The sequence below is a fragment of the Equus przewalskii genome, unplaced genomic scaffold (genome assembly GCF_037783145.1).
Source record: "Equus przewalskii isolate Varuska unplaced genomic scaffold, EquPr2 ChrUn-1, whole genome shotgun sequence".
Classification (NCBI taxonomy): Eukaryota; Metazoa; Chordata; class Mammalia; order Perissodactyla; family Equidae; genus Equus; species Equus przewalskii.
This window is the reverse complement of record NW_027228758.1, coordinates 747,976-764,041: the sequence shown is the minus strand read 5'-3', so window position 1 is coordinate 764,041 and position 16,066 is coordinate 747,976. Positions and strand designations below refer to the sequence as shown.

Below are 16,066 nucleotides of genomic sequence, written 5' to 3'. Positions count from 1 at the left end.
CAGCCCCACTCCGGGCCCCTCAGGGTGTGCCCTCTCACCCACACTCCTTTAGCTCCCAGACACACACACTCCGCCCCCTGTTCTGCCTTCTGAAGCAAATTAACTGTCAACTACAGCCCCCACACATCAGTCCCAGGGCCATGGTTGGCTCCACAGATACTCCTGGAGGACCGTGTGTGAATGCAGTTTGTGGAAATCGTCTATTTTAAATGCCCGGGGAGTTTCCTGTTTAAAGGCATCCCAGGTGCTTGCTGTGGTCCAGTCAGGAATCCTCTGCATGGTAAGTACCTGGATGTTTAGTGCCGTGAATTTTTATTGAATTTGCCAGAAATGCGATCCACAGGCACGTTTCTCCAGGTACACACCAGTCCCCCACAGGCACTCAGTCACGAATCTACATCCCAAGCCACCATGGTCATAGTCACCCCTGCAGTCATGCATGCAGGCCCAGCCACCCCCAGATAACGCCCACACGCACCTGTGCACACACACACACTAAGCACCCCTGGACTCACACACACAGTCAAGCCAAATGCTAACACCCAGCCACTCACAAGAGCTGCACACACACACGCGCGCACACAGGCTCAGCTGCCTGGGGCAGGCCTGCTCACAGGGGCGCGTAGCTCTGGCGGGCATCCTGGCGCCGGGTCCGCATCAAGGCCTTGTACTCGCCCACCCGCAGCCTCTTGCCCTCCACGATGCAGGTGCGCTTGGGCCGCGGCTTGTACTTGTAGTCGGGGTACTTCTCCAGGTGCTGCCGGCTCAGCCGTGCCTGCTCCTCGTAGTAGGGCTGCTTCTCCTGGTTGGTCATGGACTTCCAGCGGGAGCCTGGTCCAGCCCCCGGGGCACACGCTCAGTGCTCGGCCCTGCCGACCACCCCCCACCCCCTGGAGGCCCCCAGAAGATTTTGGTCCGCGGGTATAGTGCAAGCACCCAGCAAGGCCCTGGCCCAGTGTGGGTGCTCCTTAGATGCTGGGCAGGTGAATGGAGATGGCACGGATATGGGTATCCAACTGCCAGCTGAAGACACAGCATCCACTCACATCCCAAATGACCCAGCAGCTCCTGGGAGGTCTCTGGGCTGCATGATTTGCATAAACCAAAGGGCAGCCACCCCAGGCCCCCAACAGTGCAGACAGGCTCCCTGCTCAGGACAAACACTGGAGCCTCAGTTGACAAGGGACCTGCATAGACACCGGAGGAGCCTCAGTGCTGAGGCAACTGCCCTGTTCCACCCCAGCTGCCCTGTCCCACAGCTCTCCTCAGCCTCCAATCAAGACATATAATTTTTTTTTTTTTTGAGGAAGATTAGCCCTGAGCTAACTACTGCCAGTCTTCTTTTTTGCTGAGGAAGACTGGCCCTGAGCTAACATCCGTGCCCATCTTCCTCTACTTTCTATGTGGGACGCCTACCACAGCATGGCTTTTGCCAAGCGGTGCCATGTCCACACCCGGGTCCGAACCAGCGAACCCCGGGCCACCAAAAAGAGGAACGTGCAAACTTAACCGCTGTGCCACCGGGCCGGCCACAAGACGTATAATTTAAGAAACCTTTCTACTGACAGCCCAAGAACACCAGTCTCTTCTCCTGTCTCCTGCTGGAGCCAGCTCCATGGTCTGGGCAACAGTGGAACAGGTTAGGGAGAGATGAGGGGGCTAAAGAATGCGGCGCCCACGCACACACTTCCTCCTTAAATTCCAGGGCATGGGTGGCGGCAGAAGAGCCTGCCACAGTGCCGGACCCAGCTGCCCCATGTCCCGCCTGACTCTCGCACCCCAACAGAGTCCGCTGGAGTTCAGCATGGTGTGAGCATCACCCAGCCAGGCCGAGGAGAGCCAGCTGGCCCCTGCCGCAGGTCCTGCTGGAGCCCTGCCGGCACTCACCCAGGATCTTGCTGATGCTGGAGTTGTGCATGTCCGGGAAAGCCTGCAGGATCTTCCTCCGCTCATCCTTGGCCCACACCATAAAGGCGTTCATGGGCCTCTTGATGTGGCTGCTGTTCCGGGACTCTGGGAAGTGGCGGGAGCCTGGGGGCAGGGGTGGCAAAGAGAGTCCTCCAGGGCTGGCAGAAAGAAACATCCCCTGCTTGACCGCTAGGGGGTGCTGGGAGGCTCCCAGAGGGGCCAGGAGCCCAGGACAGAAAGGGTAGAGACACACAGAAAGGGAGAGAAGGGGTTGGAAAGAGATGCAACCTGACCACCCTGGCCCTGGGGGAAGCAGAGGTGGGCCCTCCTGCCCGTCAGCCCAGTACCCAGAGCCCTCACCGTCCACATCGCAGCCCAGCATGGCTTCCTCCAGAGGATGCACACAGCTCTCCTCAAGCCGTTCCTTGGCTGGGGACGTGTCCAGGCTGATGAGGTCCTGGGGTTGACAGGGGCAACCTGCACATCAGCCCCCCTGTGTCACCCCACGGCCCTCCCCACCCCTCCCTCTGGTGGCCTCAGACTCTGTGCCTTCCACCTCTGGCTACTGTGTCTTCCCTGCTCCCAAGTGCAGGGCAGCGGGGACCTGTACCTTGCGGAAAGGGGTGCTAGGAGAGCTCTCTAAGGCCCCGCTGTGGCCGTGCAGCAGCTGTCGAGCATCCTGGATGGCTTTGGTGACAGCATCCCCTTCACCAAGAAAGCCTATGAGAGGGGGGAGGAAGAGAAAGGGAGGTCGGGGTCATGCCCAATTGCACTCCTGGGGTGGTGCTGCCTCTTGCCCTCCCAGGGCTGTTACCCTGCACATCCCCAAGGCGGCGCCACTGACATCAGCTGTGGTGCGGCGCCAATATACTGGAAACGAGAATAGTGTCCCCGAAATTGTGCAGCCCGGGGGCCTGAATACCCCAGGCCAGGGTGCCCAGACAGACACAGCGGGGAGAGGAGGGCGGGGATCTCCTGAGACTGGATGCTGAAACTGAAAGGGGCCGAAGACAGCAAGTCTAAGCCCCTGTTAGACTGTGACCTGGAGGGAAGGGACATGTCCCAGGTCCCGTCATGCCCCCTGGCTCCCCCTGAGAAGAGGGCCGATGGACAAGTGCGGGAGATAGAAAGCTTACCCAGAGGCAGACTTGGGGGGCTGGACTGCAGGTCCCGTGTGGGGGCCCCATGGCTGGGGGGTCCACAGTTGCTCATTTTCAGGCTCGGGGAGCTGGAGGTGTTGGGCAGCTCGGGGGCCTTGGGCTTGGCTGTGAGGTTCAGGGGCTGGGAGGGCTCCTGAGGGAGACCCAGAGGTCAGAGGGTGAGAGATGCCAAAGAGACCCCCATAGAGGGACGGAGGGGACATATGGTGACAGAGAGACAAGAATACCCAGAACAGACAAGGAGACAGAGAGGGAAAGAAGAGACAGAAGGAGCAGGTGAACAAGAACAGGCCCCACAGCCCCCGCAGTGGGCAGCCAGCCCTTGTATGCGAGGGAGGGAGCCCCGGCCAGTGAGTGGGCAGTACCTGCAGTGGGTGGTGGGCGGCCATGGTCCCAGGCCTCTTCACCACCTGGGCGGGGGGGCTGTGCAGCAGCTGCAGCGGATACTCCACTGTGGGAAAGGCGGCAAGGAGAAAAGTCCTGGATGAGCACAGAACAGCAGACGCCCTGCTTGACGAGGCCCCTGCAGCACCAAGTGGACAGAGGCTCCGAGCTGGCCCAGCCGGCTTCCGCCTCGGCCTTCCCCAGCCCGGAACGCGGCTGAGGGCTTCCTGTGCCCTCGCCCGGTGCCCTGCACGCTCCTGCCACCCCCCCACAGGCCCTGGAGTTCCAGCCAATGGTGAAGTAAGAACAGCACCCCACTCATTCTACCGATGCCTATAGCTTGTACCTACTACGTGCAGGGTACAAAAGCAGCTACCTGTGTGTCGCCCGTCTGATGTGCATTATCTCACAATAGCCCCTAGTGAGCAGCATATAATGGGCAATCAATACATCAACCCATTTTACAGATAAAGAAACTGAGACCTGGAGACCTTAAATGGGTTGCACATAGTTCATAAATGGGAGCACTGAAATTTTAATCCGGGTCCTCTGGACTCCACAGCCCATCCTTTCCCCTGGACATGGCCCTCTCTCTATTCTACCTAGCCTACCTCACTCTCCCTCGACAGGCAGCACAGAGGAGTTGACAGTGCAAGTGGAGAGAGAAGCCATGGATACAAATCACTAACCCCATGGCTGTGGTGATATGGGCTGTGTGGGTCGCATGCCAGAGAACTCTGTTCCATCTGGGGTGACTGGAGCAGCCTTCCAGGGGGAGGCAGGACATGAGCTAGTGCCTGCAGGCGGGCATGGAGTAGTGGAGTACTGGGGGGCCAGGTGGGCTCCAAGGCCCATGTAGGCTGAGCTCAGGAGTCTGGACTCCACGCTGTAGGCAGCACCATCTAAGGCTTGTGAGCTGGGGGGAGGCGCTGTTCACTCAGCTTCGGGAAGGGGCAGCCTGCAGGCCACCTGCTGGCTAGGATCCTGGAGCAAATGAAGCAGTCCAGGTCTTCCACGGCTTACACCTCCTGCCTCCCCTGTCCAGAAAGCACGTGCCTCCTCGCCACCCCTGGCCCTGCCCTCCCCACCCCTGCAGCTCTGGAGCTGCAATGGTTTGGTCCAGGTGCCCTGTCCTCCCCCCAGGCCCTCCCCCTCCCCCATTCCCAGTCTGTCCGTCTCGTCCTGTGTGGTCCTCATCCCCTATCCCCCACCTGGAAGCTTCCTCTGTGTTTCTCCTTCTCCCACCCTAGGGTCAGTGGGGCTGACCCATGAACTGTGCCCACAGCCCACAGGCCTCAGTGGTGGACCCACAGGAGCTCACCCAGGGGCATTTCCCCTGCCTTCTCGTGCGTGGAAAGGGAGAGTGGACCTGAGGGGGTTGACTTAAAGGCTGCTGCCCCTTCTGGGGAAATTATGGACAGCATCTCTGCCCTGCCCAGTGAATCAATGATCATGGCCAGCAATCCCATATCTGCCTCCGGCCCGCCGTCACAGTCCTAGCGCAAGCTGTCACCATCACTAGAAGCACCTCAACAGCCCCACCCGGTCCTGCCTCCAGCTGGCCCCCCATCCTGTAACCCCCATCAGCGTGACAACACATCCTCCACTCAAATGTCACGGTGTCCCACATGCTACCAAATAATCCCCAGCCCCACACCCAGTCCCACCCGCCCTCCCAGCCGCAGCCCACAGCCCTGTCATGTGCTCCCCTCACCCCAACGCCCCGCGCAGCTCCCTGCCTCAGGCGGGAGCCCTCTCCCGGCCTGCCACCCCGGCTCCTGGCTTCACCCTCACAAGTCCACTCCCCCAGGCCCCAGTCAAATGCAACCTCCTCAGGAAGCCTTCCCAGACTCCTCGGTCATTGGTATCCTGCTTTTCCCTCCACACACTAAATTCCTTGAGCTCAAAGTCCACATTTCATCACCCCTGTGGCTGCCTGACAACTCCACAGTGTCTGACATGGGGTTGGCACTCAGTCGGTGGTCACTGAATTTCAGTGACGGGGCAGAAGGCAAGAGTGGCATGGTCAGGCCAAGAACAAGAGTGTGAATTTGGGAGATGTATAATGCTCAGTTAACATTCAAGATATTAATATTCTGGTACAGGAAATGCCCCGGAGCTGGGGAGATCAGACCTAGATTGGCTACATCCGCTCATGTCTGGAAAGCACTTCATGGTTTTCAATGTGAAAACCACTTTTCATTCTCCCAGTGAGGTCCAAAGAGAAGGGATGATTCTTCCACGGGACAGCTCCAAAACTGAGGCCCAGAAAGGCCACCTGCAAATTACTGGGTGAGAGCAGCGCTGGGCCCCCGCCCTGCCCGCAGGAGGCCTCAGCCGGGGGCCCTCCCACACTCACCTGGTTTGCAGGGGATGGGCTGAATGGGCAAAGCCAGCTGCGAGTCAGGGCTGACAGGCAGAGGTTGGTGGCTCGGGGGGAAGGCCGGGATCATGACATAAGGCATGTTGATCTGCTGAGGGCAGAGAAATCCTATGTGAGTTCCTGGGGGCCCAAGCAGCTGCCCAGCTGTGGTCAGCCCTGGACACAGAGGGTGAAGGCAGAGATGAGAAGCACAGGGCCTGGGCAGGGACAGTCTTCAGAAGATCCAGCTGACTCCACGCCACTGTCTACCCACCCTCAAGCCCTGGCTGGGTAGGAAGGCCCCTCCCTTGACACAGGGGAAGAAGACAGGGGTAGGGCCTAGAGCAGAAATGAGCCCGCCTCCTGAGGGTCATGCCTGAGTGACTCCCCTGTCCCTCCCTGTCCCCAGCGCCTCTCCAGGCTGGTGGCAACCCCTCCACCTCCCGCTCTCCCACGCCTTTACCTGGATCTGCTGCTGCAGGAGGTTGATCTTATGCTGCTGCTGAATTAGCTGTTGCTGCTGCTTAGCGATCTGGCAGAGGGAAAGAGTTGGCAAAGGGGCCACAGGCATTAGGCCCCGGGACCCCACTCCCACAGAGCCTTCGCAGCCCCAAGCACACCCTGCCTTCTGCGGTAGCCACCATGCAGGGGAGCTGGGCGGGGAAGCAGCGGAACAGCCAACCTTCAGGACTGACTCTCTTTTTGAGGGCAGCTCGCCCTTCCCTCAGAGCCCAGGGATGGAGGTTGGGCAGGAAGCAGCCAGCTGCTCTTACTTGGAGCCCCTCAGCACCCCGCTACCCCCTGTCCCCCCAACAGGGCTTAGGAAGAGCCAGAGGTGGGAATCCTACAGCCCCTGCCCACCGCCCCTCCCGCACCCGCCCCAGGCTCAGCCTGCTCCCAAGGCGCTCCTCTCTGGGCCCTGACAGGCCCTTCCCCTGGAAAGAGCGCGACGCCGGGCCAGGCCCACCTGCTCCTGCTGCTGCCGGGCCAGCTCCATCTGCTGCTGCTGCTTCTCAAAAAGCATGGCGGCCATGTTCTTCTGCTCTGAGTGGGCCGTCAGGAGCTGGTCCCGCAGGGTGGACAGTTGGTGGATCATGACCAGAAGCTGCAGCTCCTTCTCTGCCAGGCTCTCCTGGGTCCCTGCTCCAGGGAAGCAGCACCACTGACCATTTGTTTGTTCATCTGTGCATCCTTCTGACACGTACTGAGCAACTGCTGTGCCCCAGGCCCTGTTAGGGGCTCAGCGACAGGTGACCGGGACATGAGCCTGGCCATGGAGGGGACTCCTCACCTGCATTAGGCTCTAGAAGTTCCCCACCATTAGCTGCCAATTCCAGCCCCTGGAAATGCTGGGGGTGGGGCCTCTCAGCCCTGGCCCAACTCTTGGACCGCCTTGAGTGCCCGGTGCCACGGGGTCAGGGTGGAGGGCCATCCCACAGGAGGGGCCCAGCGGGACACGCTCAGGCTTTGGAGCAAGACAGATCTGGGTTCAAATTCCCCATTCAGCCCACCCCGCCTGGGAGCTGGTGGGCCAGTTACCAAGTCATCTGCTCTTTAATCTCTAAATGAGCACAATAATCGTCACTTCACAGGGCTGCTGTGAGGGTTAGAGAGAATGCACATAAGCTCTTAGTCCAGATCTGGCACACAGTCCTCAACCAACAAACGTCACGGCTTCCCTGCCCCCCAGTGCAGCCAACGGCAGATGTGGGGGTGTGCTCCTACACGCCAAGCCACAGACCACCGCATTAGAATCACTCAGGCAGCCTCTGAAAAATACAGCTGCCCAGGCCTCCATCTTATAAGCGGTGTTTTTAAACATTTCACTCCATGCACTAAAGAATGAGTATCATTTCCATTCCCTGAAGTAACAGCATGCTGAATGCATCTTGCAAGTAGCTTGTTGGAAACATCTGTATTAAATGTGTTCTTAATCACTTCACTACGTTCAGTACAGAGGGGGCATCTTCTGGGGCTCTCATTCAGCAGGCAGGGTGGGGCTGGGGCATCCGCACTGTCTTACGGTCCCCTCTGTGGTGTGGCCGCACTGGGAAGATGACCACTCTGAAGAGGTCAAGCAGGAGCCTCCAGCACTTCTCATTCACTCCGTGCCTAGAATTAACTTTCAGCAGTGAGAGGGAACGTTCGGCTCACTTTGTAGGTGGATCTGGCAAGTGTCAAGGATGCTCGAGGTCACAAGGGTCCCTGGTAAGAGGTGGAGCCGAAACCCACACTCATGGGATCTGATCCCTGCCTGCCAGGCCTTGCCTGCATGGGAGTGAGCCAGACCCAACGCAGAGGCCCAGGTGAGGGATGGTGCTGACCTCCAGGGCCAGGCAGGAGGCAGAGTGGTGCAGGCCAGGGATAGGGCGCCAGGAGCCCCCGCAACTGCCCCACAGGCCCAGACTGCATGGCCAGGCCAGAAAAGGGGAAGGGCTCACACATCCCTCCCGCCCAGCCCAGGGGCCCTCACCTTTGACATCTTTGGTTTCCACAGAGCTCCTTCCCAGAAACTTCTCCTTCCAGTCACTGGAGAGCAGCTTCTCAATGGCTGGTACAACTAGAAGAGGATGAGGGATGGGGAGCAGCCATCCTCACGCCTCCCGCCCGGGACCCTACCTCTCACCAGGGTAGATATTGTACCTTCTTTTAAATTTCGGTTGAAGTCCAGCTTCTCCTGGCTTCCAGAAGCAGCCTCAGAGCCTCCTGGCCTCTTGGGTTCTGGGGACCCATTGCTCTCCGGGGAGCTGCAGTCCTATAAGACATGCTGAATGTCACTGTCACCGCCAAGAGAAGAGGAGCAGACTACAGGGGGCTGAGTGCCCAGAGCTGTGCACCCTGAGGGAATCTCAGAGTCCGCCCAGCCCCCAGGAGGGCCCTGCCTCCCCACCTCCCCACCTCCCCACCTTTGCTTGATAGAGTGAAAAGAACAAAAGGTTTGAAGACGAGAGAGCTGCATTCCAGCCCAGGCTCAGAGACTCACAAGGTGCTGGACTCACGTGAGTCCCTGACCGTGTCTGACCCTGACTTCCCTCTGCTGGAAATGGACACACTAACACCTCCCTCCTCCCTGTCATGGGGTTGTTGCTGGGATCAAAAGAGTTAATGCACATAAATGAGGTCTGCCACCACAGAGTCAGGGGCCAACAGCCATAGATTAATTACCACTCCATTGCAGACACCCACCGCTCCAGCCAGGCGGTTGGTTATTCCCAGGGCCACCACCTCAGCCCTCCTTAAGACACCATCCCCTCTCCTCTTTTCATCTGAGTCTGCTCCATTCTTTAAGACCCCGCTTGAGGCCCTCCTCCTCCAGGAAGTCTTCTCTGATCACCACCCAACCTCCTAACCTCCTCCCACACACTCCAGGCTGCATCCCTTCTCAGAGCCCTAAAACTCTCATTTGCACTCATTTGGCTTTTAATTGTATACTCCCTTTTTATATCTCTTGCATGGAATCATAGAGTTTTTAAGAGCTGCAAGAATCCTTATTGCTCAGGTAGCTCGCCTCCTTCACTGAAGGACGAGGAGCTGTACTGTCTTTAACAGAGATTTGATTCTGGCCTGGGTAATAAGGCTGATTTTCTTAAATTAAATGAAAAGGCTGGTATTTACCTTTAAGCGAAACTTTGAGCATGTACATCCTCTCTCTCCAACTAGTCCTCGGGGGTAAGGACTGAGTCACACAGGGTGAGCAGTTACTCTCAGCTGACTGAGTCCATGTCCTGCGTGGACAGGTGGCCTGGCTCCCAGCACCAGACTGAACTTGGCAGCCCCTCCCCAGTCACCTAAGTCTTGTCCCAGAAATGAACATTTCTGCCTGCCCCTCTGCCCAGCTGGGGGGTGGGTGCCTGCTAGCGCACAGGCCAGGGATGGCACATGGGTGTGGGGCACAGAGGCAGGGTGGGGACACTGACCCAGGAGCCCCTGGGAAAGTGTTAGGCACCTGGGCTGGAGCTTGGGGGTCAGCACCATCCTGGGGGGCCCGGGCTGGGTCTCCAGGGTGGGGTTCAGCTGCAGTGGCCAAGCCCTGGGGGGCCTCCTGGCAGGGCTCCTTCTTCCCCTCTGACTTGACAGTACAATTCACCATGGTGCCAACGCCATCCAGGGCCAGCTGCGCAGAGCCGGGGCTCCTCATGGACATTCTGAGGGAAGAGGGGTGGGTGAGTGAGGCGAGTCCCGAGCCCCAGAGCCAGCGACTCCACCATGCCCCCAGCCCCAAAAGGCACGCTCATGCAAAATGTGAGCCTCCATTTGGAACCCCACTGTGAAAAGCAGAAAAAATCGTCCTGCCCCTCTTTTTTTTTTTTCTTAAATTGGAGGGTCCAGAGAAGACTAGGCCCAACCTTTGGCACACCTGCCTGTTGGAGGGTTGGGACTAGTGGGTTGATGGGTTCACCTAAGGAGGCCAGAGATTGTCAACTGGCTGTTTCTGAGCCCTACAAAGCCAAGATTATATCTACACGTATGTGTCTGTGTATGTTTGTATAAGTACATATTTGTAATTAGTTACCAAAACTTAAAACTGAGAGATATCACATAAAAGTCTGGATTTGAACTTCTCTTAAAGTTGGTCTGTGGCATCCACTGGCTGGAACTGAGTAGCAGTTACTCCTTATGGACAGGCCAATTTTCCTGCTCTCCACTACTCCCTACCACTCCCCAAAAGGGAAACCAAGTATCAACTACCCTATATAACACATTTATCGTTTTTCTTATAGTAGAGAAGATAAAAGTGAATGATTTCTTATACCCATGTATTCTTATATCCATTTTATATCTACCAAAAATGGGAAAATAAATAAATTGAGAGATGAGTGGTTTTAAGAAAAATATTTTCTCCTATCTAGCTAGAGTCTCTCCTGTAGAATTTGGCCCCTGGGAGCATTTGCAATCCCTGGGATAAGCAGAGACTCTGCATGCACTGCTCCCATCACTGCCGCCACTCCTGTCACACCACTGCCTGGACACCTTGAGAAGCTGCAGTCACGAGCGTTCAGTGGCCATGCCAGGCTCAGGGCCAGGGCAGCACATGCCCACAGCTCACCTGCTCACCCTCCAAAGTCACTGAGACAAGCCCATGGGGGGACACAGCAGGTTCCAAGTATGCATGGGTCCTGCCTCAGCTACTCGATGGCTACAGAGTGACCTTGGGCAAGTCACTTAAACTTCCAAACCTCAGTTTGCTCATCTGTGAAGTGCACGGTCGCGAGGGCTGTGAACTGATCTTTACATGGTGCTTAGAACACTGTGGGGCCTGGTTCCACCACTGCTGGTTGGGAGGCGGCATGAGGACCCGCAGCCTCAGCACCGCCTGGGGGCTTGTTTGAGGGGCAACGTCCTGAGTCACCCACAAATCCGAATCTCTGTGGGTGGAGCCAAGGATCTGTTTTAACAAGCTCTCCAAGTGTTTCTGATACACACTAGTTTGAAAAGCATTGTTAAATAAAATTTTTAAAAAATTGGGGGGGCACTAAATTTTTAAGAGAGGGGTGTAAGGCAAAAATCAGATATAGTAAATCCCCTTAAATTAAATTGCAGGTGCTGTATTTGTATGTTAGAATAAAATGTTTCTCGTAACGTATAATGAATAACACTGTGCCATCTACCACAGGGCACATGGACAGTACTTCACAGTAAATAACTGAGAGCATCATAGGTGATTAAGATGGATTTGATTTGATCCCATCCTACAGATCTGACCAGACTCGACTCTCCTGCCACTTTCCGAGGGCAGGTGCCCTGGGCGCTGGCGCGGGGCCCAGGAGAGGGCACTGCAGAGCGAGCAGAGAGGGCCATTCCTGCCCCTAAGAACACCTGCCCTGAGAAAAGCAGAGCGCCCCGCCCAGCCGGCGCGGCCCCCCACCACCCAGGGCCCGGAGAGCGTCCGGGAAGCGGCGGCTCCGCCCATCCGGGCGCAGGGCGGGGCGCGGGCTGGAGCAGGGCGTCGGGAGGGGCGTTATCCTGAAGCTGAGGGCAGCAGTTACATAACAAACCCACCCCGGGCTCAAGCTGTGAATTAATCAAACCGCTGAAAATAAAACCTTCCTCTCAGGAACTTCAGACAAAAGAAATGAAAACAACCAGGCTGGCTGGAAAATAAAAGGCAGCAGCGCTGAAAGGGGGACAAAAGGAAACCAGACAATAGGGTGGTGGACAAAGGCAATAAAGCCGGAGGAAGCCTGACAGGCGGACGAGGCGGCCCGCGGGCTCCGGCCCCGCCGCCGCGCCCACGCCCACGCCCGCCGCCCGCCGCAGGCTCGGCCTGAGCCCCTGCCCCGCCGCCCGGCCCGCGGCCTCCCCGCTCCCACGGCGGCGCCTCGCCTCCCGCTGCGCCGCGGCCCGCGCCCCCCAGCGCCCGACGCAGCCCCCAGCGCGGGATGCGGCCCCCAGAGCGGGATGTGGCCCCCAGAGAGGGATGCGGGCCCCAGCGCGGGATGCGGCCCCCAGCGCCCGACGCTGCCCCCAGAGCGGGATGCGGCCCCCAGCGCCCGACGCGGCCCCCAGCGCGGGACGCGGCCCCCAGAGCGGGATGCTGCCCGAGGCCGCAGCGGTCGCGAAGGCCTGCAGGCGCGACCGGGCGGGAGCGAGGAGGGACCACCGCCCTGATACCCCGGCCGCCTGGCAGCGCCAGACCTGTGAACACGCCGGTGTGAAACACCAGGGTTCGAAGGCCCGGTGCGAACACTGAATGTGAGATAGCTCATTAATAATTAGCTATTGAGGAAATTATATTTTAGATACTTTGGTTAAATAAAATATATTGTTAAAGGGCCAGCCGGAGGCTAGTGGTTAAGTTCACGTGCTCCTCTTTGGCGGCCGGGAGTTCAGGGTTCGGATCCGGGGCGGACCTACACACTGCTCATCAGGACACGCTGTGGCGGAGGCCCACGTATAAAGCAGAGGAAGATAGGCACGGATGTTAGCTCAGGGCCAACCTTCCTCAAAAGAAAAAAAAATTAATTTCACCTGTTTCTTTTTACACTTCTTAACCTAACCACTAGAAAATTTTAAATTACTCATGTGGCTCGCATTCTGTTTCTGTTGGGCAGCCCTGCATGAGGACATCTCCCTCTGAGCTTCAATGGCTTTTTCTACCCCCACCTCTCCAGTACCTCCAGTCGGACACTGGGGATTATCTTTACAGTGGGGAGCCTGCCGCCTGGGGCGCCCAGTGGCTCGTCCTCGCCTCTGGCACAGGGCCTGGAAACAAAGAAAAGGGCCCCTGGTGACCAGCCCGGCTGGTTTGGAGGTGTCAGCCTGCTCCCAGGGCATGCCATCCGCCAGATCAGCCTGCCAGACCCTGCTGCCCAGACAGGCCTCCGCCCCAGGCGGCTGGCCCGCTGCCGGCACCTCACGGGCTCCGGGTAGGACCCCTTTGTAAATGGAGAAGCAACAGCACAGGCCTGATGCGCTCTCTGGGTCTCACCCTTGGGGGAGAGGCCCTTGGGCACCTGCTTTCCTCCGTGTCGCCTGCCCTGAGCCCTGCTCCTCTCCCTGCCCTCCTGAAGCCTCGAGGCCCACAGAGAGGAAGCTTCTCTGAAGAGCATCAGTGCCAGGTCTGCCCCTAACCATCCCGCCTGTGTCCGCAGGGTGCAGAGCAAAAGCGGCACGTGGTGAACTGAACATGAAGCCCTGCTCTGTCACTCGGCCGCTGACGGTCCCTGCACAGGTGGCTTCCCCTCTGCAGGCTCTGCCCGTAAAACGAGGGCACCTGGGGGAGGGGAGGGTCACTAGAACAGAGTCTGGAAAACAAGGCTTTTGAGTTCACCAACCTGGGTCCAAATTCCTGGCCTGCCACCAGCTGACTTGTGTGGCCTTGGGCCTCTCTCTCCTCCTCCGTATAATCGGGATCATAACCCATATCTCACAGGCGGCCAGGAAGATTACATTATACAGGATGAGCAGCTATTAAGTTGTCATATAGCCCAGGATGATCCCAGAGCCAGGCGGCTGAGAGAAAAGTATCTGGGGTCAGACAGACCTGGGTACATTGGAATCCCAACTCTGCCCAATTAATCACTATGCAGTCCTGAGCAAGTGACTTAACCTCTCTGAATCCGTTTCCTCAGTAGACTGGGAATAAGAAAACCCAAAATGAAGGGGTGAACCTTCCAGTAACACACCAGAGCCTGTAAGATATGCCTGTTTTACTTTCTCATGGCACCCAAAACTTGGCCTTCAAAGTCCTTATCACAGTTGGTAATGACACCTTACATGCCCTATTTATTTCTGACTCGCCTGAGAATCCACCCAACCCCACCAGGACACTGTGAAGATATACCTGTTTGTGCTCATCCCTGTAGCCCGGGGACTAGCACCGTGCCTGGAGCATCGGAGGCACTCAATAAATAATCGTGCAGTGGTCAGAGAGTATCCTAGGTCAGAGTGGCCTACAGCTCAGCAGCAGAGCACAGGCAGCCCTAGCGCAGGAGAAGTGACAGCTACGGTCCTCATCTTTATCAGGAGGATGCTGCTCTCTGCCCTTGCTGCCCGCACCCCTACCTCCACACCCAGTTATTCTCAGCCGCCTCTTCCTCGCGTCTCAGCTCTTCCTACGAGTGACCTAAATCCCCCAGCAGCAAAGCAAGGCCTCCTTCATTTTGACCACGGGACAGGTAAGAAACAGTTTCCATACTTCTCAGATTTAAAGACCCTGTTGGAGTGTTCCCTTAAGTCTCTTCTTTTCCAGAGGCTAAAAGCCCCTCGAATTCCCTTACCCCTTCCTTAAAAAGCATCCTCCATGCCTCAGTAGTCCATGTGGTTGCTCAGGAGGTTGTTTTTTTCTTTTAAAGTCTTTTTTTTTTTTTCCTGAGGAAGATTAGCCCTGAGCTAACATCTGCCAATCCTCCTCTTTTTTCTGAGGAAGACTGGCCCTGAGCTAACATCCGTGCCCATCTTCCTCTACTTTATATGTGGGACGCCTGCCACAGCACGGCTTGCCAAGCGGTGCCGTGTCCACACCCAGGATCCGAATGGGCAAACCCCAGTCAGCCAAAGCGGAATGTGTGCACTTAACCACTGTGCCACCGGGCGGGCCCCGCTCAGGAGGTTTTAAGGTCAGCAGCCACAACCTCCCCTCTCCCCAGATGCCCAGAAGCCAAAGACCCTGGGTGCCTGGGAGATATGAATCACTGGGCTCCCCTAGTTCCCACCTGGGTCCTGGTCACAGGCCACCAGCCACAGGACACTCCACTGGCCTCCCACTCACATGGAAGTGCTCCTGTGTACCTGACCTCCTCCCTCTCCCCCAGCCTTACTCATATTTTATAAATAGAGAAACTGAGGCCCAGAGAGGCCAAGTTCACATGGCTTATTCGGGCAGTACTGTTTCAGGACTTCAGAGTCAGAGGAACTTCAACAAGCTGGGACACGGGACAGCAGCCCTGCACTGCCCCCCTTCCCTTCTTGGGCACCCACCCCACAGGCCCTCTGTTGCCTTCCCTCTCCCCAGCCGTATCGTACCTGAGCATCCTAAGAGACGAAGGCCCCTGGGAGTGAGGGCTCCGGCCAGCCTCACCCTGATGCTGTGGAGCCTGGAGTCTCGGAGCCTGTGAGGCCCCAGGGCCCCTGAATCCAGCGCCCAGGATGAGGCATGGAGAGGCACCTGCCCTCCAGAGGCCCAGTGGCTCAGAGCATGGCTTCTAGGCAACAAGGTAGACTGCAGGCGTGATCCTTTCCCTTTCCTCAGCCCCAAACCAACCCTCTCCCAGCCCCTCAGACCCCCACCCACCACAGGCGCACACACACCGAGCCCCTTTCTACCCAAAACAAATCACCAGCCACTTCCTCTCCCAGTCGGCCAACAACCAGCCCAGCTGGACTGGCATCAAAGGAGTGTTCACTCGCAGCCCTTCCCCCTCCACAAGACAGCCCCCCCAGCCAAAATGTCGAGATGCAGATAAAGACAGAGATCAACTCCAGTCATCGGAGCATGACAGTGACTCAGACTCAGGGGTACAGGAAGACAGCCTAAACAGACAGCAGACCCTTGAGGAGGGCCAATGACCACACTTCCCCACTGGGCACCCAGCAAACCCCTCGACTGCAGGCTCCCACTCCCAAGCTGGCCCTGAGCGGGTGGAGACAAGGGGCATCTCCAGGGAGAGACCCTCGCGGCAGGGCTGGGGCTGGGCCTGCGTCCCAGGGGAATGGCACTTCCTCTCAAAGCCCAAGAGAGTCAGAGCCTCGGGCAGCCCTACACAATGGCCTGAGGCGTGGATGCCCCACCAGTGCCCGTGCCACATCCTGC

At 57.8% G+C, this 16,066-nt stretch overlaps 1 protein-coding gene across 8 annotated transcripts in view; it reads right to left on the bottom strand.

Annotated features, from left to right (window-relative positions):
• Window positions 1-16,066, bottom strand: part of SOX13 (SRY-box transcription factor 13) — a 41,434-nt gene that overhangs the window by 1,885 nt on the left and 23,483 nt on the right. For 3 of the 8 annotated variants that reach the window (XM_070608710.1, XM_070608711.1, XM_070608705.1), the window contains exons 2-13: window positions 9,761-9,959; window positions 8,458-8,569; window positions 8,288-8,374; window positions 6,782-6,954; window positions 6,278-6,346; window positions 5,812-5,926; window positions 3,434-3,519; window positions 3,045-3,201; window positions 2,519-2,628; window positions 2,269-2,365; window positions 1,888-2,031; window positions 615-831 (exon numbers count right to left, since the gene is read on the bottom strand). In XM_070608710.1, coding sequence (XP_070464811.1) covers window positions 615-831; window positions 1,888-2,031; window positions 2,269-2,365; window positions 2,519-2,628; window positions 3,045-3,201; window positions 3,434-3,519; window positions 5,812-5,926; window positions 6,278-6,346; window positions 6,782-6,954; window positions 8,288-8,374; window positions 8,458-8,569; window positions 9,761-9,958 — 1,565 coding nt within the window. In that variant the 5' untranslated portion in view covers window position 9,959. Of the gene's footprint in view, window positions 1-614; window positions 832-1,887; window positions 2,032-2,268; window positions 2,366-2,518; window positions 2,629-3,044; window positions 3,202-3,433; window positions 3,520-5,811; window positions 5,927-6,277; window positions 6,347-6,781; window positions 6,955-8,287; window positions 8,375-8,457; window positions 8,570-9,760; window positions 9,960-15,279; window positions 15,646-16,066 lie in introns of those variants that run through there. The other 5 variants (XM_070608712.1, XM_070608713.1, XM_070608706.1 and 2 more) reach the window with 3 other exon arrangements.